This window comes from Bubalus bubalis, chromosome 3 (assembly GCF_019923935.1).
Source record: "Bubalus bubalis isolate 160015118507 breed Murrah chromosome 3, NDDB_SH_1, whole genome shotgun sequence".
Taxonomy (NCBI): domain Eukaryota; kingdom Metazoa; phylum Chordata; class Mammalia; order Artiodactyla; family Bovidae; genus Bubalus; species Bubalus bubalis.
In genome coordinates this window covers 26,920,902-26,945,059 of record NC_059159.1, presented here as the reverse complement: position 1 = coordinate 26,945,059, position 24,158 = coordinate 26,920,902, and the positions used below count along the sequence as shown (strand labels likewise).

The 24,158-nt window shown below is 56.4% G+C and overlaps 2 protein-coding genes and 1 long non-coding RNA gene across 13 annotated transcripts; 1 reads left to right on the top strand and 2 right to left on the bottom strand.

Moving 5' to 3' along the window:
- Nucleotides 1-1,519: 1,519 nt before the first annotated feature.
- On the bottom strand, nt 1,520-10,050 carry SPATA20 (spermatogenesis associated 20). Of its 2 annotated transcripts, XM_025280333.3 has the most exons (17): nt 9,894-10,025; nt 9,074-9,704; nt 8,745-8,924; nt 8,578-8,642; nt 8,241-8,395; nt 8,019-8,162; nt 7,714-7,915; nt 7,232-7,362; nt 7,028-7,132; nt 6,731-6,805; nt 6,425-6,634; nt 6,158-6,350; nt 5,667-5,835; nt 5,175-5,386; nt 3,573-3,772; nt 2,501-2,581; nt 1,520-2,332 (listed from the first exon to the last, which is right to left on the bottom strand). In XM_025280333.3, the coding sequence occupies exons 2-17, from the start codon at nt 9,148-9,150 to the stop codon at nt 2,162-2,164; spliced, it is 2,370 nt and encodes a 789-aa protein (XP_025136118.2). In that variant the 5' UTR covers nt 9,151-9,704; nt 9,894-10,025; the 3' UTR covers nt 1,520-2,161. The 2 variants fall into 2 exon arrangements, with proteins under 2 accessions (XP_025136118.2, XP_006041228.3); XM_006041166.4 differs by lacking the exon at nt 9,074-9,704 and having other exon boundaries at nt 9,894-10,050.
- Nucleotides 10,051-13,277: 3,227 nt separating this feature from the next.
- Nucleotides 13,278-23,495, bottom strand: EPN3 (epsin 3). 10 transcript variants are annotated; one of them, XM_044939099.2, is made up of 12 exons: nt 23,175-23,487; nt 21,719-21,846; nt 20,572-20,759; nt 19,511-20,187; nt 18,429-18,547; nt 17,664-17,744; nt 17,181-17,309; nt 16,138-16,225; nt 15,399-15,668; nt 15,106-15,222; nt 14,747-14,977; nt 13,278-14,525 (listed from the first exon to the last, which is right to left on the bottom strand). In XM_044939099.2, exons 4-12 carry the CDS (start codon nt 20,046-20,048, stop codon nt 14,188-14,190), a joined length of 1,911 nt encoding a protein of 636 aa, XP_044795034.2. In that variant the 5' UTR covers nt 20,049-20,187; nt 20,572-20,759; nt 21,719-21,846; nt 23,175-23,487; the 3' UTR covers nt 13,278-14,187. The 10 variants fall into 10 exon arrangements, with proteins under 10 accessions (XP_044795034.2, XP_025136122.2, XP_025136125.2 ...); XM_025280337.3 differs by lacking the exon at nt 20,572-20,759; XM_025280340.3 differs by lacking the exon at nt 21,719-21,846.
- On the top strand, nt 14,401-19,439 carry LOC112583700. The gene is made up of 3 exons (XR_006549527.2): nt 14,401-14,538; nt 17,228-17,278; nt 18,768-19,439. It is a non-coding gene; the product is annotated as an uncharacterized LOC112583700 (long non-coding RNA).
- Nucleotides 23,496-24,158: the final 663 nt, after the last annotated feature.

Genomic DNA, 24,158 nt, shown 5'->3' with positions numbered 1-24,158 from the left:
TTCAACTCTTTGGGGACCCTATGGACTGTAGCCAGCCAGGCTTCTCTGTCCACGGGATTTCCCAGGCAAGAATATTGGAATGGGTTGCCATTTCCTTCTCCAGGGGATATTCCCAACCCAGGGATCGAACCTGAGTCTCCTGCATTGCAGGTGGATTCTCTACTGCCTATCCACTATAGAAGTTTGGATGGAGGGGCAGAAAACACCAAATGATTTTCCTTCATAGCTGAACTTCCTGGGGGAAGAGGAAGCCTTAGTAGTCTTTATTGTATGCCAAAGACCCCAGAAAGAATGTGTTGTGTCAGATGCTTTCAGACCAGTTTTCTTACCCTCTCTGGGTCTTGAACATCTATTCGTATGAAGCAGAAGGTACCTACTTTGCCATCTCATTCATGAGGGTCAGTGGGACAACTGAGTTAAGAGGGCTTTGCAAACTGCCTGGACATTTTCAAAGCCATGGCTGGGGCTGAAAAAAAAGGCCACCTGTGCTTTCCCATGCTCCACCCTCCCTCCTCGAGCTTCCTTTGTAACTCAGTTGGTAAAGAATCCGCCTATAAACAGGAGACCCGGGTTTGATTTCTGGGTTAGGAAGATCCCCTGGAGAAGGAAATGGCAACCCACTCCAGTATTCTTGCCTGAAGAATCCCATGGACTGTAGCCTGCCAGGCTCCTCTGTCCATGGGGTCGCAAGAGTCAGTCATGACTTAGCAACTAAACCACCAACCACCATCCTCCCTCCTCATTGCACCCCAGATCAGGTTCTGCTTATCCAGACTTCCTGGCCAGGGTGAACAGGCTTCAGCCAGAAAGGGCTAGCTGACCTTGTTGGCTGGAGCCCTAATCCTCTCCAGATCGGCCGGTGGCAAGCCACCGGCCCATCTGCCCATACCCAGGTCCCAGTGACCATTGGTGGCTGTGATTAACAGTGTGCAAGGGGTGGCGATGGTCCTCAGCAGAACTCGAAGTGGTTTACTTCATTCTCCCAGCCCCTTCCAGCTCCACTCCTCCGCTCTGCTGACATCCCCACAAGCAGTGGCCCCATTCAGAGCTTATCTCTAGCAGCCTCTCCCGGCTCTCTACTCCTTGGCTCTGGGGCTACAAGGGTACCTAGGCTCATCAGACCCCCAAAGGGCTCAGGGTTGAGGTGCAGCCCCATTACTCTGTACTTGCCCTTCCCAAAGAATGCTTCTAGTCCCCTCTTCCTGGAGGAAAACTAGATGGGGCTTCCAGGGCCTGTGAAGATGTGGGTGCCAAGGATGAATCTTGTGACCATCTCCCAACACTGAGGGAACAGAAGGAGATCACAGGCAGGCAGAGATTGTCCCTGCAACAGGAAGCGCTCAGGTTTGGAGAAGGACTTCCAACCCAACTCTTTCCCTGGACTGACATATATGAAATCAGGGGGATGGACAATATGACTTCCTGTGGGAAGGCTGGGAGCTGGATAGATACCCCAAAAGAAACGTCCTTGGTCCTGATAAGAGCAGCTCTTATAATGGACCAGAAAATATACAAATTCCACGAAAAATGAAAGCTCATATGAAGCATCCCACTTCCCCAGCTTAAAATTGGAGGAGACAATGGGAAGGACCAGAAAATATGCAAATTCCATGAAAAATAAAAGCTCGTATGAAGCATCCCAGCTTAAAACTGGAGGAAACAATGCGAACAGAAGCAGCGACCTTTCTTAACCCTGTCTGAGGGCAAGGACTGGCCTTTCTCCTCTTGTGCAAGTCCATACCCCACCCCCATCCCTGGTGACCATTACCAGTCCCCTGACCTCAGCTTCACTCAGGTTGTAATGACCATGGAGAGGGGCAGAGTCAGCTTGGTGTCCTTTGAAGGTAAAAGAGGAATCCAAGGATACAGGGGGATCATCTAGGGGCTCCCAGAAAAAGGGACCCTGGGCTGCTGGTTCCCACGCTGGAGGCTGAGGCCCCGCCTTCACAAGCAAGGCTGAGGCCCAGAGGTTACCACGGGACGCTGTTAGGTTTATTCCAGGGTGAGTGGGTGCTCAGGGGGGAGCAGCAGGGATGGCCGAGGCCACCTGTTGACACGGTGCCCAGCGGTGGCCAAAGGTTCTGCAGGGCCCTGCAGGGCCTGAGTCTCTGGTTGGTTGGGAAGCTCCACCTTCTGCCCCAGCCCAAGGTAGGGGAGGCAGTCACTGATGGAGCACTTTCCGTAGTTCGCAGGGCTCGGTGATGGGCATCGAGCAGGCCTGATTCTCGCACACATAGGCAGTGGCCCGGTCTTCTAGCCGCCGAAGGGTATTCAGGAAGGGCAGCTGGCGGGACAGGAAGCTCGAGGGGTCCCCATCAGCCAGAATCAGCACCTGGGAAAGCAACAGAGAGAGTCACCCAGGGCCACCCAGACACCAGCAGGACCCACTGGTGGGTTTCTTCTCCAAGCCTTCAGTGGAGCCAGAGATACTGGGGAGCTGAGGAAGTGAGGGGTCCCGGGCAGGGGAGGCTGAGAGTGGGACTGGGCTCAGAGACCAAACCTTGTTAGGGATGTAGATGGAGTGGACACACTGCAACAGAGCCTTGGTATCCTTGGCCTGGGGGTCCCCACAGATCACAATCTAGCCAGAACAGAAAGGTTAACTCCAGTGACTGATGCCAAGAGGCTGGATCCAGACCTAACACGCCCTCCCCATCCTCCTGCCACCCATCCTATACGCCTAAGAAGAAATGGGGACTCAGCATCCCCCAGATCAGCGGCCAGGAGGCTGCATCAGATTCACTGCTCAGCAGGGGAGAGCACAGACACACACACACACACACACACACACACACACACACACACACACAAATGAGAATACACTAGGTGGCAGGGTCATCTGTAGCGATAGAGACACACAGGGCAGATACACACATGGGCAGAGACATCAGCACACACACATAAGACTTGATACACTGGAAGACACACAAACACACAGAGAGCCACACACAGGGAGACAGAGTCATCACATACACACAGAGCAGATGCCCACAGCGAGGCAGACACCAGACACACACACACACACACACACACAGGCCAACATACAAATGTAAGCAGGCAAACCTAGACATGGGCCACACACATACAACCGGGCGATCATGTACTGGTGAACACTCACCCCAGCAGACACTGAAAGGCAGGCACGCAGTCACACACCTCCAGAGTTATACAAATCCAGATGCACACACACAGCAGTAACACACACAGGGACATACACCCAGAGGCACATACCTGCACACACTACACCGCTGACCCAACTATACCGACACACACAGGCACACACACACACATTTCAGCAACCACAGGGATCCATGTTTAACCCTCTCCTCTGAGAACCCTACGCATAGGAACTCACAAAGGCACCTGCTCGTGATGGAGACCTGCCTCAGACACGTACAGACTCTTCTGCCTGGAAAAAGCAACCTTACAGACCTTCCCTTGGAGACACACACTCACACAGGGCTACACACTCAGGGACCTGAGCTCTGGGGACTGCCCCAGGAACTGCACTCCATGCCTCCACTGCAACCCCAGCTTCCCTTCCACCCTGGGTCTCAGCCCAAGGGCCCCACCTGCTTGAGGGTCTGCTGGTGGGCTGAGAGGGCGCGGACCATCTCAGGCAGTGCCACGGGCACACGGCGCATGCGCTCAGAGAAGGCGGTCAACAGGCACACACACTTGTCCATCCAGTCCTTGTGGCCCGTGAAGCTGTGCAGCCGAAGCAGGTTGTGGGCCGACACGGAGTTGGCACTGGGCTCTGCGCCATCCTGGTCTGCAGGGGACAGGGAGGGAGGGTCACTGGGTCCCAGGACCCTAGTCCAGGATTGTTGCCAGGATGGCAGGGGGCTGGGGTGGAGGAGTCCCTGCCCACCGGCTCCTGCCCCAGGTCTGAGAGTGAATGCCAGGCCCAGCAGTAACTGGCACCCTCACATGCACCTGCCCAGACTGAGCTGTTGCTCCCCAGAGTCCTGCATCTCCCAACTGAAACCTCCACCCAGCCACCAACTGCCCTTCCTTCTGACTTCTTCACCTCCCACTTCTAATCCACTGTGAATCTGCAGGGTCTGTGACCAGAATGGATCCAACCTGACCACTTCTCCCATCTTGTACTGCTGCCTTGTCTGGACCTTCGCCATCACTTGCCTGGACTGAGCACCACTAACGGGTTCCTACCTAGCATCCTTGTTTCCCCACCCCTTCTCCACCGTCGGTCAGAGTGACACTCTGAGATCTAAACCAGAGCAGATCACAACCAACTTGAAACTCACCAGAGCCTTCTCCTCCTTGCCACATTTGTAAGACCCTGCAGGGATCTAGCTCCCCGGGCATCCTCCCCTCATGCTGGCCTCTGCCCCTCTGTCCTCCCGGACACAAGCTGCCCATTCAGAGCCTCTCAGGGGCTGTTCCCTCCACCTGAAATCCCTCTCCTGCTCCTGCAGGACCACACGGCTCTGTCTTGCCCTCCAGTCCTTGGTTAAATGACACCTGTACAGGTTTAATTTGACTTCCCCGCTGAGTTGGGCCCTACCATTGTTTTGTCAGGGACCTTTCAGTCATTCAGTTAACATTTATTGAGCACCTAATTACATACCAGATGTGCAGGAGATCCTGGGGATACAGCAGTGACAACATCCTGACCCCAAGACACTTAAGTCTGGGTGCTGTTAACAGACTAGATGCATCGGGTGCTGCTAATGCCACTGAGAAAAGTCAGGAACGGGGTACACAGTGGGCAGCTCCTACTTCTCCATGGCACCCACGATTTTAACTATGCATCTGTGTGTGCAATTTTGCTTTAAATAGTACTGTCTGTGCATTGGCTCCCTTACTACCTAGGACGCCTTATGACAATTAGGATGAAGTTGGCCTTGTTTAGTCTATCTAAGCAAGTCAGTTACTGTCACTAAGCATGCTCACAGAATAGCTACATTAATCTTCGTGTCAACCATGTAAGGAAATGCCACCATTAGCACCATTTTGCATATTAAGAATCTGAGGCTTTGAAATGTAAAGAGACCAGTTTAAAGTCACTCAGTGCTAAAGATGTAAGCCCAAGAGGGCCTGGGCCCTGCCCTTGCCAGCTCTTCACCACCACACCGCACTTACTCCTCCCCCAGGAAAAACCAAGCCCGGTGGGGTCCAGTACCCCAGGCCAGCTCCACACCCTCACTGACCGTCCTTCAGACGCAGCGGCAGGCCAGCCCCCAGCTCGGCCTCACTGCAGAAGTAGCCGCCGCCCCGGGAGTCCCAGAAGAGCCTGTCCTGTGTGTCCTGCAGCCGCAGAGCCCACTCGAGCCACGCACTCTCCTGTGAGGCCTCGTACAAGTCCAGCAGGCCCCTCACCACGAAGGCATAGTCCTCCAGGAAGCCCCAGCAGGGCGGGTTGCTAGGGGGACAGGCATTGGGGAGGGGACAGGCCAGGAAGAAAGGTACTTTCACAGAAGAGGCCCTTTTCACATGCTTTTATCTAACCCTCAAAACCTAGCTCTTGGGTAGGTCCTGTTAGCCCATTTCTCAGATGAGCAAATGGTCTCAAGGTGGGTAAGAGCTCACAGTGGGCAGCAAGCAGAACCAGGACTAGCACCTACCCAGAGGGGAGGAGAGGGGCAGGGAGAAGCCTGGGATGCCTAGGGAGGCAAGCCTTCCCAGGCTGCCCGGTACCCTACCTGTGTTCCACAGCCCCACCAGAGCCTGCATAGCAGGTCCGCATCAGGCGGCCACTGGCCACGTCAAACATGTGCCGCTTCAGGAACTTGGCACCATTGATGGCATAGTTGATCACCCTCTCCTGGCCCAGAACAGCCCCAGTCACAGCAAAGCCAGACACCATCAGTCCTGGAGGTAGGAGACACAGGTGGTTGTGACCCCGGCCAGGGCCCTCCTAGTATGTCTATCTCAACCCCCCCAAGCTCTGACATCTCCCTGGAGCAACAGGGCAAGTGTATAAGAGTTTAAGCTCCAGAGCCAGGCAGGGCTGGGCTCCTGTCTCTGTGAGATCTTGGGTGGATTACTGTAGGCTTCAATTGGCTCATTTGTAAATTTAGGAGAGTAAACCTGACAAAGAAAAAATTAATATTCACCAGGTACCTGACATACATAAGGGCCCTTGCGAAGGGGAATTCAATATACAGATCAGGCCTCAGACACACCACCTCACCATTCCAGGCAGCCAGCATCTTGCTGTCCAAGTGCGGCTTCGGCCGATGTTTCCGGGCCTGGAAGAGCTTCTCGAGACCTGAATTGAGTAAGGTTCGTACGGCCTCCACATCCAGGCCAAAGCGGGCGGCAGTCAGCTCCAGCGAATATCGGACGGTCAGCACATTCTGGCCCTGCAGCTCCCCCTTGGGGTCCTGAGAAAGACAGCTCTTGTCCAAGTGAGTCCACTGGCCTGTGTGGACTCTCCTGTGATCTCAGCAGTCCTCACCTGACTGGGGCTGATGTTGCCAGCCTCCGTGAGCCCATAGTGCTTCATGAGGAGCTGGCCTGAGGTCAGAGGCTCGGTGGCGCCCAGCACAGGCTCAGGGAGGAGATGCTGGACCTCCTTGACAGTCCACACGTAGAAGGCGCCCTCTTTGGGCCGCATGCCCCGCTCCGGTGGGGAGTCCGCGTCCTCTGCACTATAGAAGCCTCCAGACTATAGGGAGGGGAGAGTTGCTGGCCCCTCCCTTCAGGACAGTGGAGGCCCTGAGCCCTCCCACAGCCAGGCCCGCCTGCCTCAGTGGACACACACCCGGTGACTCAGGTTCCGAACGACGTACTGCAGGATACCTTTGGCAACTTCGGAGTAGAACTCGTCACCAGAGATCTGAGTAGGGAGGGAGGACGCTGTAAGCAGAGGTCTCTAGGTACGAGGTGGGCAGCAAGCGTTCTCCCACGGGGGCAGGGAGGGAGGCTGGATAGTGAACGTGAGACTGAATTAGGGGTGAAGTTAAGGGGGAGCCATAGGTCACCAGGCAGGCCCTGGAAGGGGCAGCCAAGGGTAGGTGGACAGGCTGGGTCTCCGCTCAGGGTTGGGGTCAGGGGTCACCTGGAAAGCTTGTGAATAGGCCACTGTGAGCTGTGCCTGGTCATACAGCATCTTCTCAAAGTGGGGAACGTGCCACTGGCGGTCCGTGGAGTAGCGGTGGAAGCCCTGAGCCAGGACGAACATGGGGCTGGAGGCTGACCCCAGCCACTGCCCCCACCCCGCTGCCGCCTGCTGCCCTCTCCAAGGAATGCCTGCCCCCCTCACCTGCCCCACGTGGTCTCGGATACCCCCGTTGGCCATCATCTTCAGGGTATGCAAGGCCATCTGCTGGGCCCGAGAGCCATCCTGGGTTAGCCGGTGGCTGAGCCAGTAGGAGAACAGGAAACTCAGGATCACTGCAGACACCAAGAATACACAGGTTAGAGAACAGGAAGGGCAGGGGGCCGAGATCTGGGTGGCCAGGGTTAGGGGTTTACTCAACAGGCAGTCTCTCTGGATAGGCTAGGTCAACCCAGAGGACAGGTGATAATCACCAAGGTCAGCATCAGAGAGAGTCCCTGCTAAGACCAAAAGTCAGAGCTTCACTAGATGGCTACTGACAGGCAGGATGGGGTTAGGCGGTCACTAGCCAGACAGGAGAGTGGGAAGTTAATAACCAAGACAGGAGTCAGAAGACATCACTGACTAGGGTAGGCTTCGGAAGGCCAGGCCAGGGCTGCAGTGGGCATGGGGCAGGGGGCATCGACCTGGTGTGGGGAACTTGGGGGCCTCGGCGAAGCCACCATACTCCTCATCATAGCCCTCATCCAGCTGCTGGAAGCAGCGGCTGTTCATGGTGGCAGCAGAAGGTGGCAGCTGGCGGTCACCCATACTGATCACCGACCGAGCCAGCAGAGCCGTGGTGACCCGCTGACTGTTTTCTAGCAGGGTACTCTTGTTCTGTTTCCACTGTGGGAGGCAGGGGCAGACCGGGAGGTCAGCATGGGGTGAGGGCCCCTCACTTCCCTCACCCTTGACCCCCAGCGCCCTCTATCCCCCAGTGCATACCCACCTGGTCCCGTATCCTCATCAACACCGTGCGGAAGCCAACTCGGGTCAAGCCATCCTCAGGGGGAAAATAGGTGCCGCCCACAAAGGGCTGTAGGTCGGGAGTCAGCCACACACTCATGGGCCAGCCCCCACCACTGCTGGTAGCCTGCCAGAGAGAGGGCAAGGGTGAGGGGAGCGGCCCCATGTCCACGGGCAACCACCCATCCAAGGGAAGACCACTCACCTGCACAAAAGTCATATACACCTTGTCCACGTCAGGCCGCTCCTCCCGGTCCACCTTCACGCTGACAAAGTCCTCGCTGAGCAGGCGGCCGATCTCCTCATTCTGGAAGGACTCCTCCTCCATCATGTGGCACCAGTGGCAGGTGGAGTACCCCACTGGAATAGGGCCACGGGGCCAGGGAGGACCCGTGACTGGTCAGAGAGGGGCAGCCAAGGGACTCCGGCTGGGCCTCTGATGCCCTAGCATCTAGCTTCCTGGAAGGCCCCAGGCCCAAAGGACCCATCCCCTATCTACCAGCACTCCCCTGCGCCCATCCCAGGGATGGTGGATGCAGTACCTGAAAGAAAAATTGGCTTGTTTTCTTTCTTGGCCTTGTCGAAGGCTTCCTGTCCCCAGGGGTACCTAAGGCCAGCCGAGTAGGGGCATCACTCACTAGCTCAGGAGGGGAGCAGTAGGAAGATTGAGGATCTAGCTGCCCCAGAAGGGCATCAGGAGAGGACTCACCAGTCCACAGGGTTGTAGGCATGTTGCAGGAGGTACGGTGACTTCTCATTGATCAGGCGGTTGGGGACCTTCTGGGGCGCGGACTGAGAGCAGTTAGTCCGGCTCCCCTTCCCTCCAGCAGGCATGGACACTGAACTACTGACCGTCACACTTCGGTCCTTGTCCCGGGAGGAGCTACCCCTGGCGTGGGCAGGTGGGTGAGGCAGGTCAGACCAGGAGTCTCCACTGCTTCCACCTACACCCAGCCCAGAGGTCCACCTGACCACCCCCGCTACCCCCCATGCCCCGTGGTACCTCTCCCGGAACCCCCTGCTCCCAGCCCAACCCACCTTTCTGAACCACGGGGGAGACCGTGGGCTTTGTGCTCCCCCTTGTGTTTTTGGGGGGGTGAAGAAAGGTGGCTCATTGGGGGCTCCCTGCCAGGTTAGTCTCCCCCAACCTCTCCGACCCGGTGCTGGGAACGATGATGACTGTGAAGTCAGGGCGAGTCACAAGGGGTGGAATGGTCCCTCAGGCTCCATTCTCTCCCCTCACCGGGCCCCACCCAGGCTGACTGTGCTGGCCGTTATCTCTGGCGTGCCTGCCTGGGTATATGATCCGGGCAGGAGGGCTGCTGGCAGCTGTGTGTAGGACTGGGCCAGCTGAGGGGCGAGGAGAAGAAATTCATTTGGCATCAGGGACTCCCTCACTCAACATCCATCCACTGGGCACTTCTGGGGGGCCAGGTCCCCATTACCCTCAAAGAATCAGTAACTGGCTCTGATCTCAGGGAGCTCAGCCTGGGAGGGCAGCATGGGTGGGGCAGGCCTCAGCAGTGACAAGCCCTTGCAGCATCAAGGGCTGTAACAGGCCAGCCCAGGGTGCTGTTGGACAAGGACCCTTGGCCCAGCATTGGGGTTCAAGGAAGGCTTCCTGGAGATGGTGTTGGAACAGAGTTCCTGGAGCAAGCGAGCCCTGCAGCTGGAGGGGAGGGAGGGAGGAGAGGATTACTGTCTGAGCCCGGCCAGAGGTGCTGGCCCTAGTCTGGGGGGAAGGCAGGCATGGGATGGGGAGGTGACCGGGCAGGCACAGGGCACCCAGCGCCAGGACAAATGACCCCAGGGCTCCTCAGGCACCGGGTGCTGAAGCGTGCCCCTCGCCCACCCGTACCTGTAGCTCAAGGCGAGGACTTGCCCGGCCCCGGGCAGCAGGAAGCCGCGGCACCGTAAGGGCCGCGCGCCCAGCATGGCTGCTGGTGGCGGTCGGCCCGGACGCTGCGGACGGGAAGGGAGGGCGGGAGGGAAGGCCCAGGCACCGAACCGGCCGCAGGAGTGTCTTTGCCGATAATCCCGGAAGCAGGCTGGTCTCTGAGCGCCGCTCGGTGGCCGACCACGGGACTGCAGACCGTATACTCGGGGCTTAGGAGGACACAGGTCTGTGCAAAAAACTGGGTGGACTTAATAGGACGTAAATCAGGGCCTGCGGGGAGGTAACACTTTTACGGAGAATATGGAGGAAAGCCAGAGCCTCCGGTCATTTTGTCCAACTTTGCCCGTTTTACAAATGGGAAATGAGGTGAGAGGCAAAGGCGTGGCTTTTCCAGGCCATCCAAACTGGGAGCTTCCCCTTTGCTCTGCCCCTTCACCTGAAGGTCATGCTCAAACCCCACCCCCTCGGGAAGCCTTCCCTGAACAATAACAATGAACCAACTTTCAGGTGCTATTAGGTATTCTATGAGTCTCATTTGCTACCCTTAGTCAACATTTACTGAGTGCCCATGAGACACTCTGCTAGGCACGACGGTGGGCACAGAATGACCAGGCCAGCCCATCCTTGTGTTACTCACAGTCTGATGAGCAAGGCAAAAACTAATCCAACAGCCATACAAATTAATGTACAACCACCCACTGCGAGACATGCCGTGACTAGGTATCACAGGGAAACTGGTCTGGTGGGAGAGAGGAGGGCGAAGGCCTTCCTAAGGAAATCACATTTGTGTAGCAGCCTTCCAAGAACAAGAGGATGCAATCTGGAAAGGGCTTGGGGGAAGTGCTGGGGAAGCCGGAGGAACAGATGTGCAAAGGCCCTGCGGCACAGCAGGGAGTCAGGGCTGAGGTGCTGCAGAAGCCAGCACAGATGTAGGGCAGACAGCCCAAGGAAGAGAGGCGCGATGCGGTGGTGACATGGAGGAGGATGAGGGCAGGGGCCGGGGTTTGAACTGTGAGCAGGAGTTTGGTTACTGATGAGAGCAGAAGAAAGCTGTGGAAGAGCTTTAGGCGAGGGAGTGAACTTGCATTTTGGAAAGGTCCCTCCAGCTTTCTGGTGGTGAATGGACTGTAAAGAGGCAAGAGTGGAAGCAGAAGGGTTCAAAGGCCATAGCAGGACCCAGGGGAGAGCTCTGGGAGGCCTTCACTAGGCAGAGGTGGAGATGGAGAGAAGGTAGTGGACTTGAGGTCAGAAGAAAAGGAAACATCATCAGAATTGTCTATAAGGGGGAGGGTGTGTCAAGAGTGAAGTGCAGAAAGGGGCTGGTACTGAGAAGGAAGTGGGGCACAGGGAGAGGCTCAGGTTGGGGGCTCAAGAGGTCCCGTTTGGATGTGTTGGTTTGAGATGACCTTGAGATGTATGTGTGAAGATGACAGGCTCAGGAATGCAGAGGAGGGGTTGGTGGGAGAGAGGAAGCAGAGTGGGTGTTCAGTGCAGAGACGGTGTGGGCACAGAAGAGATCACCTAGGGTGACTGCAGGAAGAGGCTCGGGCTCATACTTGGCCTTGACGAACTCAGAAGTGTGCCAGTGAAAGACACAGAGGATCATGGGAAAACCAGGAGAGGATGTTGTCTTAAAGGAAAAGGGCCAGAGTCGCAGGGAGGGACAGTCAGACTTCAGAGAAGCCGACTGGGACAGGACCAAAAAAGGTCCAGTAGCTTCGGCAACGTGGAGGCCATTGGTGGACATAGCAGATGTGCTCCAGGAGGTGAGGCTAACAGTAGAAGCTGATTGGAGCAGGCTGAGGAGGGAGGGGAAAGAGGACATAGAGATGATGGGCACTTGATGTGAGGGGAAAGATGGAAAGACACTCTCAAGATGGATGGGATTAATTATGACAACTATCATGGAGAAGGATTCAGTTGAGAGAAAGCATTTGATGATGTGGAGGAGAGAGATCTCTGAGAAACTGGGATAGTGAGGTGATGGAAGTGTCAGCAGGTGGGAGACCCTGGTGTGCATGCTTCCTGGAAGGAATGAGGTTAAGATCAGAGAACAGGAAGTCTGCCTTTAATGTGGAGGAATCTGGGATGATGACAAGCCCCAAAATGTGACCAGATGTGAGAGCAGCTGAGAGGTCAAGGGGTGGTGAGGTGAGGTCATTGTCTTGGATAGTGGAGTCATACAAGATTGAGCAAGATTTGGGTGAGAAGACCATGAGCCAAGGCTGGAGCATGGCAAGAATGAGGTGGAGCACAGCCCCATGTGGGAGGAGGCAGGATGCCCAGGGGTTCTAACCTTCAAGGGGGGAGGGGTCTGCCAGGCAGTAGATGGTCCAGAGCAAGATAAGGAGCCAGATTACCAACTTCCTCATGGTGGGAGGCAAAATAGCACCCCTTGGGAGTCCTCATGTAAGTGGTGTCCACAGGGAGAGCCAGTTAACAAGAGGAGACCCAGGTTGAGGAAAGGTGAAAGGTGGGTCAGTGACCATGAAGGATGGAGATCTCCCAGATTTGTGCAGAAGTCAGATGGGTCTGGGTACTGCCTGGCAAAACCAGGAATGAGGGGTGTAGCAGATTCATTCTTCAAGGTTAGTCTCTGAACAGGGTGGACCCTGGGCTGAATTGGACACTGGCCTGGGAGGAACCACACTACCACTTCATAAGTAAGGAACTCTTGTCCTCATCTGACAAATAAGGAAATGGAGGCACAGTCATAGAGAGGTTAAGTTATTTACTCAAGGTCAAAGAGCATAACCACTTATAAGTGATTAAATGGAAACCTTAGAGCAGTTTTGAACGGTCAGTCCTACTCCTAAGTAGATGCTCTCGTCCACCCTGTCTGTAACAGCTACGGTGGGACTGCCTCCCTCTGAAAAGCAAAGCAGTTCCTCTCCCCACCCCTACCTTAGGAAGAAGACCAGCACTGTGTCCTCCCCTCAACTTTGCTGTTTCTGGCCTGTGGAAGGACATTTTACCTCAGGCTCCCAAAAGGCCTGCGTCCTGCAGGGCCAGCCCCTGAGCACTGAAGACCACACCAGTGCCCGTGGTTGGGGGGAGCATTGAGTAGAAAAGGAATAAGGGTGACTATGGTGGCCCTCAGGACGAGGGAATAGGCTCTGCTCCTCCCCAGGTTTCTGATCTACACCAGCCCCCTAGGAGGGGTCATGCTTGAAATTGAGTTTTTTGCCAGTCCTGGTGAAGAGAGGAGAGAAGAACCAGATTTAAGGTAAGTCAGTAAAGCAAAGGATTTGGGGGCTCCTGGACCAGGCTTGCCCGTGTGGGTTCTGAGCTCCTGGAGACTGTGCACTTAGTAAATCTTGAGTCCCTCCCGAGATGAGCCCAGTGCTTTGTCCACAGCAGCCAGTCAATATTTGTGAATACTGGGGCCCAGCATGGGAGCTCAGAGCAGAGGAGCCAGGTCCCCTGACTTGGAATCCCAGCCCTACTCTGCCAGCTTTGTGACTTTAAGCACGCTGCTTAACCTCTCTGAACCTCACCTATGAAGAAGGAGCAGGGCCAAGGGCTTTGCCCTTGGTCTAATGCTCTCCTGCTCCCATTTTGATATTCTTAACTCAATTTTGAACAAGGGGCCCCACATTTTTACTTTGCACTAATTATGTAGCTGGTCCTGAATGGGAGTAATATTATCTACCTCAGAATACTGATGCAAGGAGTAAATGAAATAATCGGTCTAAGGTGCTTAGCACATAATGATTGTGCAAGGGAACAATTGCCTATTGTCCTTTACTTTTAGATTATTCCCTGCGCCGCTGTGTGATAAATGGATGAAATGATCGAATGGCTGAGAGAGAGTCTCAGGAGCATGGACAAGCGAAGGTGGTAGGCTGAGGGGGCTGTATGGGAAGTGGGAGCATTTTTGTGCCCCACATTGTGGAGCAGTCGTTTCCAGGGTAGCCAGTGATTCAAGCTGTGGTCCAGACCTGGCCGCCACGCCCGGCAAAAAGTCCACTTGGTGAGAGCTGAGGACATGGATTCCAGTCTTTATTACCGGGCGTACTCTCCACCCCAGGGAAGTCTACAGCTCCGGGAGCTGCAAAGCGTCTGCGGAAGCTGGGGGCAGAGTCCAGACCGGCCTCTGGGCGGAGTCTCAGCCTTCCTTCTTCCTTCCCGGGGCGGGTCCTGGCATGGAAGCTCCGCCCCGCCCCGCGCCAGGGGGCGGGGCCCAGTGTTATCAGCGCAGGGCGGGGGCGGGGCATCGCGCGCACGCGCCGGCGGCCGGGGGCGGGGCCGTTGCTCAAAGGAAAGGGTTGGTATCCGTCAGAGGGGTCTGGTTGAGCGGTCCGGCGGAGCCCGAGGTGGGCAGCAGAGGTTGCGGCAGGCTCCCGGAGGGCGGCGGCGTGAAGGCGCGGGCGTGGGGGAAGACGCTGACCGAGGCAGGGAGGGTCACGCCGGCCGGCACGCTGCTGAGCGGGAGGGGCAGGGAGGCACTGTAGGTCATGGAGCCAAAGGGCGCCCCGATCGGCCCACCGGCCGTCAGGCTCAACGCTGGCGATCCTGTGCGCATCTGGTTCAGAGTCTGCCTGCTTTGCTCGCCCCCGCCGAACGGGTTGGTGGGGGATGGAGTGCTGAGACCTGCGGAACGAGGGTGGGTTGGGGGACTTGGAGCGGGCCAAGGGGACATAGCCCTAAGTGGGGAGGGGGCTAGGGGGGCAAGGTAGCAAGATCTCGGGTCTTAGAAATAGGAAAAAAAAAAAAAATAAGATTTTAAAGCAGGGGTTGGGTTCTGAAGGGGAAAACAGAGAAAGTAGGGGACCCCAGTGTGGAGACCCAGCAGGGACAAGGGAGTGTCCTACCTGTTAGAAAGGGGTTCCGGGTCTTTACAGCCTGGGGCACCTTGACTAATGAGTCAAGGTTGACCAAGGAGGAGGCTGAGGGGCCCAGGAAGGACTCAGGAGTCCGGCGTGCTGGGGTGTCCCTGCTGGACTGGGCTAGTGCTTCCCCTAGTACATCCAGGTCAAAGGCATCTGGCTCCTTTGTGCCATTTTGCTTTACACTGGGGGTGTGGTCTCCAAACAGGTCCAGCTCTGGAATAGAAATGATAGGGCTTGTTGGTAGGGAGAGTGAGTGGTCACTGTGAGAGGAAGAAGGCTGAGGCCAGTGCTGGGGGCCCATCTTTCCCTACGGTTGCAGTCATTCCCTGCCTCCTGCTTACCCACAGGACTGCTGGGCTTCCCAGAGGGCAGAGCCTGGGTGCATTCTAGCCCTTCCTTGGTCTCTGTGGATACTGGAGGCTTGGCCAATGGGTCAAAGGTCGAAGAATCATGTAACGCTAGCCAAGGAGAAAAAGGAAGATAAGATGGGCTGGCAGAAAGGGCAAGCACTGGGCTGGCCCCTTTCCAGGCAAGTTGCCCTCTTAGCACAGGATCTCTTGCCCTTTGGCACTGGAGGGAGGGGGGCCCAGAAGTCCTCCAGCCCCTCACCCACACCCTTTGACCCTCTACTTACCAGGTGTGTTGAAGGTCTCTACCAGGTTCCCCCAGGGTTTGGCTCCATTGTTGGGGAGTTTGTGGTGGGGGGAGTTCTGTGCCCAGAAGTCTGTGGTGGGTGGTCCAGCAGGCAGCACTGGGGTCCGGCCCCAGGGCTCAGAGGAGGAGAGCACAGGAGGCAAGTCCCAGGGCTGGCTCTGGGACATGATACTTCCTGAGGGAACTGGAGACCAGGGGTCTGCCGAAGGCCCCCATGATGAGCCACTGGGCTCTGTGTTAGGCCTGAGACCTGAAATGGGGATAGCACAGATGTGACCCCAGGCCACTCAGACCCCCAGGCCAGGGCCTTCCCAGTTACCTAGACCAATTTGGGAGGACAAGGGCCCATTTCACACATGGGATGCAGACTCAGGACCACCCAGTTAGCTGAAGCCCATATTCAGCAAGTTCATCCTAGGATTCTGGACCTCCAGGCATGGGCAGCTCAGGCCGCGTTCCCAGTCAGGGACAGGCTGGGCCAGGAAACTCAGGGTGACCAGAAGCAACAAGAGAACATTTCTGAGTTTCCCAAAATCTGAGTTCCTTAGAGGTGTCCCCTCCCTCACTCCAACTGCAAGGCACAGAAGAAGCCGAGGCTCAGAGAGGTGAATGATGTGCCTAGTGGCCCTCAGCTGTGGGAAGGAATGCCAGCAAGTGTCTGGGAGGGAAGGGGCTCTCGGGGGCCAGCCTGGGAGCCCTTTGCAGCCCTGCATGCCCACCTGGGATGTCCCATGGGTCAGCAGAGCAGTGTGTGGAGGGCAGGGTTGAAGCTGATGCGAAGATGTCCACCAAGTCGAGGCTGGAGGACTGTTGGGGGGAGAGGCAGCCATGCTCAAGAGAAGGCGGGGCCCAGAGGAAGGGCGGGCCCTGACCTGTCATCCTCACTCCAGCTCATTCTCCTTTACTCACTCCACAAACATCTATTAATGATCCCTTGCCTCTGCAGAGTGCTTTCCCGTTTATAAAATGTTTCCTCATCCGTTTAGTGTCTGATTTTCCTAACAACCTGCGCTGTGATTAGGGAAGGTTGTTGGGGTGCCCATTTTACAGATGTGCTAGCTTGGGCTAAGAGGGCAATTGCCTAAAGTCACACAGCCAGGGAGAGGGAGAGCTGGGATGGAAGGCAAGCCTGCCTGACCCCTTCCTTGGCTGTCCTGCCCCTCAGCCTGTCAGTGGTAAGACACATTTTATGATAAGCCTACTTCCCTTAGTCCATGTCCCAAAGAAATTTGCCACCGTAAACATTGGCTGAAAGAGTACAGAGACATCCCAAGGGTAGCATGAGCAGTTTTGGAGGGTAGCCTTGCTACCAGCAGCTATACATTCTTCCACCATGGACACTATGTGCATGAGCCCAAGATGTTTTCCGTACCATATACCTGAGGCTACTCTCAGTCTTGATCCACGTATCACATGCTCCTAGAATGTCAGAGTTGGAACTGTCCAACCGGCACACTTGAATGGAGGAAACTGAGGCTAAGACAATGACATGCCCTGAGTTGTAAAGTAAATGGCAGCAAATACAGAATCCAAACCCGGCATCTCACATCAGGATGTTTTGCATCCCACTTTGCCACCAGCTCAGTCACCAGCCCATGCGGGATGGGACCTCAGTCTGCTACATCCCCTCTACCCTTATTTTCACTGAATAAACATTAAGTGGTGCTTACTATATACCAAGCACTATTCTACACTCTTTATAAATATTTAACCCAATTCATCTCCCAGGCTCTGCCAACCCATGGCCCCAAGACTACTCTACCTGGCTGGTTTTCAGCTTCTCCTCCTCCTCTCTCTCTCCTCTTTCAGGCTCTCTGTCCCAACGACGATGGGCTCCAGCTCCAGCACCATTGGCCACAGGTGAGTCATCTCCCTGCCAGGACCTCACCTCCTGCAGAAGGCACCAGAGTGAGGAAAGCATGAGCTGCCCGTGCTAGACTTGAGGGGACCTGAGCTAGAGTCGAGAAGAGTGCAGGCTGGGAGGCGCCCTGAGGTCAGGGGCAGCAGGACCACTGCAGGGAGGTAGAAGAGCCTGGTCCACCGCAGGGAGATGGAAGAGCCTGGTTAGTACCCGCATAGCACCTCACCAGCACCTCCGCCAGCACCTCACCAGCACCTCCGCCAGCACCTCACCAGCACCTCCGCCAGCACCTCACCAGCACCTCCGCCAGCACCTCACCAGCACCTCCGCCAGCACCTCCACCAGCACCTCACCAGCGCTGGCATGGGCGGCTTAGCCCACTACCTTCTCCTGCTCCTGCCGGCTCAGGTGCAGAGCCAGCTGCAGTTGCAAGTCCTCGTCCCTGTGGGAGGTTGGGGGAACCGGCTGCGAGGGAGGAAGAGAGGGGTGAACTTGGCCCAGCGCTCCTATCTGGGCCAAAAGGCAACATCACCCTGTGCAGGTGAGAGAAACGCCCACCCTGAGTGGCTGTGGGCAGCCTGCCCCCAGACAGCAGTGTGAGCGTAGTCTGCTCCCTGCCTGGATCTGGATCTGAGATGCAGTTTAAAAAGAAGAATCATCCTCTTCTGGGACCCTGAGTGCTCCCCAGGCCCTGCTGTGTGAGCCCTGCCAGATCTGCCTGGATCCACAGAGGCGATGGCAGAGAGGAGGCTGTCAGGCAGGCTGTCCCTGGACCCCCACAAGAATAGCTGATGGGGGCAGCATATTTCTGTGTCTCCTAGGAAGGTGTCTGCCATCACACTCACCCCTTCCCCTCCATGAGGTGACAGCAAGCCCATGTGACACACAGGTACTCCCAACCCACCACACACACACTACCCCTACCAGGCCCAGTCAGAGAGGGCCCCACTCCCAGGGTGAGGAGTCAGACCCCAATCCCAGTAACCCAACCCAAGGGACACAGGCCCTGTGCTGTCCTTGGGAGCAGGACTAGGGCTTTGGGGGCCAGAGTAGGGAAGCCCAAGAATCAAAGGTGTGAGGCATCCAGGCACCCATCCCTCCTCCAGTCCCCTTCGCCCCATCCCCCAGGTGCCCCAGGAGGGGCCTCACCTTCTCAGCCTCCTCTCGGCTCATGGCCAAGGCTAGCTGTAGCTGCAGCTCCTCTTCTCCCGATGTCTGGGGCCGGGCCTGCTCCAGGTCTGAGGTGTAGCGGGGGGATGAGGAGGAGGCTGCAATGACCAGCCACCCATCATGGCTTCCGTAACCATGCAGGTCCTCATGGGCTCCCCTGCCGCCCCCCTCACCAGGAAGCTAAAGCTCAGACAGGGAAACTGAAGGGGAGAGGAGCAACTGGCAGTCTCGGGCCCCAAGGGGTCAAGCACTATGCTTGGCACTTTCTGCAGGGCTTCCATTTCACCCCAGTAAAAGATTCCAATCCTTCCTTTACAGAGATGCAATAGCTCCGAGGGGTACCTGGCCAAGGTCCTGCAGCAAGTTGAACCCAGGTCCCCTGATTCAAGTTCCTGGACTCTTCCAGCTGTGCCCCATCCAGCTCAGGGTCAAGTGTGGTGGGAGGGCAAGAGGTTGCACTCAGTCAAGGTCACAGCTCTCCAAGCCCTCAGCACATTGTTAAGGAAGGCCATTCTGAGTGCCCTCAGATCAGGGAAGTGCCCCTCTTCTCGGGGAGGAGAGTGGCGTATGCAGTTGCCCCAATTTTCAAGAGCAGTGCCCTTGAGCTGGGGGTTCAAGAGGAATGCTGCTCTGCAGCACCATGTGCTGCCTATCTGAGCACAGGGTCGAGGGCAGTCCTGGGCTTGGTTTCATTTAATCCTCAAATTGGACAATGGAGACAGATTAGTTTATCCCTACTTTAAGGATGAGGAAACTGAGGTTCAGAGAGCTGGTTGGCAGAGATCTCATGGCTTGGAAGGGGCAGAATAAGGACTGAGCCTGTGCTTCTGCCTCCACCGCCCTACCAGGCAGGAGTTAACAATAACAAACCTATAATAAATAACATCATTGTTCACATTGACTTGTTGGGCACCTACTGTGTGGGGGCGTGTTACCCTCTTTATCTCAGGGAATCTTCAGACATACCTCTAAGTGGGGGATTCTTATCTACAGCTGGGGGTCACAGAGCCAGAGTCAGAACTCGGGAGGCCTCCCTGTCCCCAGCCATGCCCTGGACTCACAGTTGTAGGAGGATGGGGAACCACGTGCGCGGCTGAGGCCAAGTTGCCCGCTGCTGATGCCCGTGCCCTCCAGTGCCATGCGCTCCTTGGTCTTGAGGGCGTGGGTGCGCTCCTGCCGAAGGCGCTCTTCGTCCTTGAGCAGGGCCATCACCTGCTTGACCTTCTCACGCACGTTCACGCCCTGGTCTTTGCCATCGCGGTCGACGTACTGGAAGTCCTTGAGTGTCTGGATGGTGTAGAGGCTCTCCCGGCACTGCTGGGCCACCCGCTCAGAGCCTGTCTTGAGCAGGTAGTCCAGCAGCGTCAGTGCCTTGTACACGTGCCGCCAGTTTTTGCCACTGTCATTGAGCCGCCGCCACAGCATGCCCATGACCTCGGCAAAGGCCACCGTGTTGAAGGTCAGATCGGCAATCTCGGACATGAGCGAGCTAGGTGGACCCCAGGGGTCATTGCTGGTGGCCTCACGCACCTTGATCTCTGCCTCTGAGTAGTTGTGCACAATGTTCTTCACCTGGCGCCGCAGCGCTGACGTCGTCATGGCCGAGGGCTTGGAGATGGGCGGCCCCCGCCCCAGCCAGAGGTGGAGGGCCAAGGGCCACTGTCGTGAGGTCACGGTCTCCAAGGGTGCGCCACTGTGCTCTCAGCAGGGCAGCTGTGTCCTTGGCTTCCACATGGGTCTGAGGAAGAGAGGGTCTGGAGCTCAGGGATAATGGCCCACCTCACTGGCCCCACTCAGCCAACGACTAAAGGCCTGGCCTGGGTGTCCCTGCTGCCAGGAACAGCCTTTGGCAGGCACTTATTTTTCTTATTTTACTTATTATTCAGGAAGTACTTTTATCTTTGTGTGCTCATTAATCTTCACAATCACACCTACAAAGATATTATTGTTTTCATTCAAAGATGGGGAACAAGTCAGAGAAGAATTAAATGACTTGTCTAAGATCACAGAGCTGGGGAATGCAGAGCCAGGATTAACCCAGACAGATATGTTCCACAGCCTTTGCCCTTAGTCAGGGACACAAAAGTAAGCCCCAAGGAACGCCTGCTTGCTTTGCTTGTACCTCGCTGACTCTCCTGTTTCTGCTGGGATTGGGCTTAAGACCGATCCTTCCAGCTTCTCCATCCTCACTTTGCTCTTTTTATATCATTTATTTTTGTAGCTTGATTCATTCAACACCCATTTCCTGGGGACTTCTCTGAGCCAGGCACTATGGCAAGCATAGAGTACAAGTCTTGGCCCACCCATGTCCTGTTGAGAGGGTACAGGCAATCACAGTCCAACATGGGAGTGCAGAGGAGCACAGGGATACTCAAGCTAGGAAAACCAAGAGAGCTTTCCCAGAGAAGGTGATGACTGAGCTGAGATCTGAGATTCAAAGGGAAGAGTGAGGAGGAATGAGGCAGCAAGGCAAGGAAGACGCATCTGGGGGAGGCTGCCTCCAAAGAGGACCCACTGCACACACTGAAGCCAGGGAGGGGTATGGCATGCCCACAGTCACCATGGCTGGCTTAGCTGGCTAACACGTACGTATCAGAAGACAAATGCACTACTTATTGTCAGCATCACCAGTTTTGTAATTAATTCACCTGGTTGCTTTATTGTCTCAGTCCTGCCTTCTCAGCCAAAATGAAATGACCTGAGGGCAAGGTCAGTCTGGGTTTTCCAAACCCCCAAGGCCCTGGGCCCATGACAGACCTCTGATCTCCCAGCTGAGGAAAGATTAGGGCCAGCCCACTGCACTCCCCACAACCTCAGAACCAGGCCCAAGACAGAGAAAATTTCTTCTAGGACCCTACCAGAAACCAAAACCCAAATCCCCTCCCCTTGCCACCACTGTTCCTCTGGAATGAGCACACACACACACAATCACAATGGCTGGACCTGGCCTCCACCCAAACCCTCCAGCACCACCCATGGAGACTGTGCTTCTCAACTCTACCCTGGGACTCAGCAGGAGTTGGAAGGAGCTTCTCAACCCCTGCTCCCCACACCCACCCCCACCCCCCAACAAACAACTCTCCCTCCAGCCAGCCTCAAACCACCCCCCCCAACCAACCTCAACTCTCCAGCCAGCCTTGCCAACCTGGGCAGCGTTCAAAGTCTTTGGAGTTTTTATCAGGACCAGTTGTGCTCAGGAGAGCCTGGGCCCAAAGCATAGGACCCAAAGCACAGGCAGGACAGAGAGCACTGGCTGAGGATGGGCTTACCTTCAGTCTGCTGTCTTTCTGTCCCAGTGACGGGCCTTCTTTGAGGATACCCTGGCCAGCGCTCGTTTAATGCCTGCCCTCTCCGTCACTAGTGACTCAGACCTATCTTTACATCCCCAACCTGTGGGCTGACAGGTGGCAAGAGTCAAGATGAGAAATAATTGTGCCCTAGAGCCCGCCTGAGTACAAGCCTCTCCCAGGGCTGGCCACTGAAACCAGGAGAACCAGTCGGGCATCCTGACTCCACCAGGAGCCCTGGCCCTCCTGTTTGGCCTGGGGTAGTGGGAGGGGACCCTCTGTGTAGGCCCTGCGGGTCTGCTTGAACTTTCCTCCTAGGAGGTGGGAATGGAGGAGCCTTCTCTGCACATCTCTGCCCAAGTGGGGCTAAGGGAGGAATCAGAAATACCAGGAGGCTCCACCCCCACTGAAGTTTGAGGGGAAGCGGTAGGGAGGAAGAGAAGGCAGGGTGAGGCCCAGGGAGCAAGAAGGGGAGGGAGGAGAGGAAGGACCTCAGGAGGGGGTGGCTGGGAGGGCTGCCAGCAGTGTTACAAGCAAAGGGTTTTATCGAACATAATATGCCCAGAAATAAAAGGGAGTGAAACAGAAACCCAGCAGCTGATAAGGCGGTGGCAGTAGCAGCGGCAGCAGCCAGGCAGCCTAGTATGGAATTACCGCAGTGACCTTGAGCCAGACCCTGTCAGGTGGAAGGAAGGGCACTGAGAAGCCCAGAGGAGCGGCCAATTCAGAGATGGGGGAGGGTGGGGGAGGCAGGAGGGTACAGAAGAGCCAGCAGGGGGCGGGGCAGGCCACGGGGGCTAGAGCATCTGCTCTCTCCCGTGTCTGGGGTACCAAGAACTTTACAGGCAGACAGGAGCCTGCTCTTCTCAGGCCCCACAGCAGTGGGGGATCTGTCAGGACTAAGGAAGCAGATGGCATTCCCAGAGAGTGGATCCAGAGAGATGGAAAGAACCCAGATATGTTGAGTCATGTGCATGAGTTTGTCAAAGACTGTGTGTGTCCCCATGGGCCAGCACCCGCTCCCGTCCTCTGCTGAGGCAGCCCCTTCCCACCAGGTCCCGCTTGAGTAGGGCGGGGAGTGGCAGTGCCCTAACCCTTGCTGCAGTGAGTCGGGTGAGTGCTAGCTCTAAGCTTAAGTCAGCCCAAAGGTAGATGTGTCTTGGGGGCACTGGAGTTGGGGTTGGGGGGAGGTCCTGAGGCTAGAGCTGCAACAGAGGCTGAGAAGAAGGCGTGGAAGGAGTCTGTGGGGAATGCCACCAAAGATGCTGGTCCCAGGATGGGGAGCCAGCCCTGGGAGGCCCCCTTCCTGGGAAGGGGTGGGGGTGGGGGGCAATGCCTCCAGATTCCAATGTGACCCTGCCCTCCTCATCCTTCTCCCTCAGACCTGGAAGGGAGATTAAGCCCCCAGCTTTCCATACCAGGCACCACCAGAGCTTACCTCCAATGCAGCTTCCTTTGGCCCCAGCCCCTGGGCCACAGGCACTCTCTGCAGTGACCCTCCAAGCCTGCGCAGCAGAGGGACGGCACAGCCTTGGGAGTATCCCCAGAGCCATCCACCACGGACCCTCGTCCTGAAGACCAACTGTCTCCCAGGAGGTGCAGACCCCTCGGACGGGTGGCTCAGGGTCCACAGATGGGGCTACTGCCCTGCCTCCCGCCTACTTGTTTCCGGACGCCTAACCGGCAGGCAGCACTCAGGAGGAAAGTTGCTCAGCTGGCCAGGCAGGTCTGCCTCAGCAGTAACAGGACACAGGAGGAAGCGCAGGGCGTGTTAACCCCTTCCTGCTGACCAGGCAGGCAGCACCTTCGGAGGTGGGAAGACTGCCTGCCAGGGACAGATCCCGGGCCAATGCTGGGGACTCACCCCCACTCTGCAGTGAGTTAACCCTTCTTCTGCCTCCTCAGGGGAAACTAGGGGTGGGGAGGGGAGGCTCCAACACCCCCTGCCCCCCACTCTTCCTCCTCTGGGCCAGGACCACCATCCCCTGGGGCTGGCCCTTTGGTGGACTACTGCTTTGTTTGGTTTTCCGTCTGGTCCTTGCGGCCACCCTGAAGGAGGCATCAGGACTTTAGGCACAGCGCCCTGTCTGCATCTCTGACATGGGATCAGGCTCAGAGTGCCCTGCTCTCTCCAAACCTGCCATATCTTGACTGGAGGACGCCTGAGGCCCATGAGGTCCTCATCAGAAGCATCAAATGCAAAACCAGGTGGGTAGGAGGCGGTAGCCACTCTTCGTGTCTCCCCGTCCCCTGTGCTGCATCAGCATTTAAGTCCATGAGGCCACCATTAGCAAAATTGTTCTTCAAACTCTGGGAGCCTGGAGCCCACTCTGCACAGGAAGCCTGGCTCAGATTGATTATTATTGACAGAGAAGAATTTGTGGTGCTGAGTCTGAGCTGGAGCTGACAACATGCTTCTTAG

Excerpts from the sequence above, each read along its gene's own strand:
- EPN3 (XM_044939099.2), bottom strand. The coding sequence starts at position 20,048 with ATGACGACGTCAGCGCTGCGGCGCCAGGTGAAGAACATTGTGCACAAC. Across the intron at positions 16,226-17,180 it reads AGAAGCTGAAAACCAGCCAG|TCCTCCAGCCTCGACTTGGT; the intron begins GTAGAGTAGTCT and ends TCCCCCCAACAG. Across the intron at positions 14,526-14,746 it reads CCGGAACCCCTTTCTAACAG|GTCTCAGCACTCCATCCCCC; the intron begins GTAGGACACTCC and ends CTCGTTCCGCAG.
- SPATA20 (XM_006041166.4), bottom strand. The coding sequence starts at position 9,970 with ATGCTGGGCGCGCGGCCCTTACGGTGCCGCGGCTTCCTGCTGCCCGGG. Across the intron at positions 8,396-8,577 it reads CAAGCCAATTTTTCTTTCAG|TGGGGTACTCCACCTGCCAC; the intron begins GTACTGCATCCA and ends GCCCTATTCCAG. Across the intron at positions 2,333-2,500 it reads CCATCTACATCCCTAACAAG|GTGCTGATTCTGGCTGATGG; the intron begins GTTTGGTCTCTG and ends TTGCTTTCCCAG.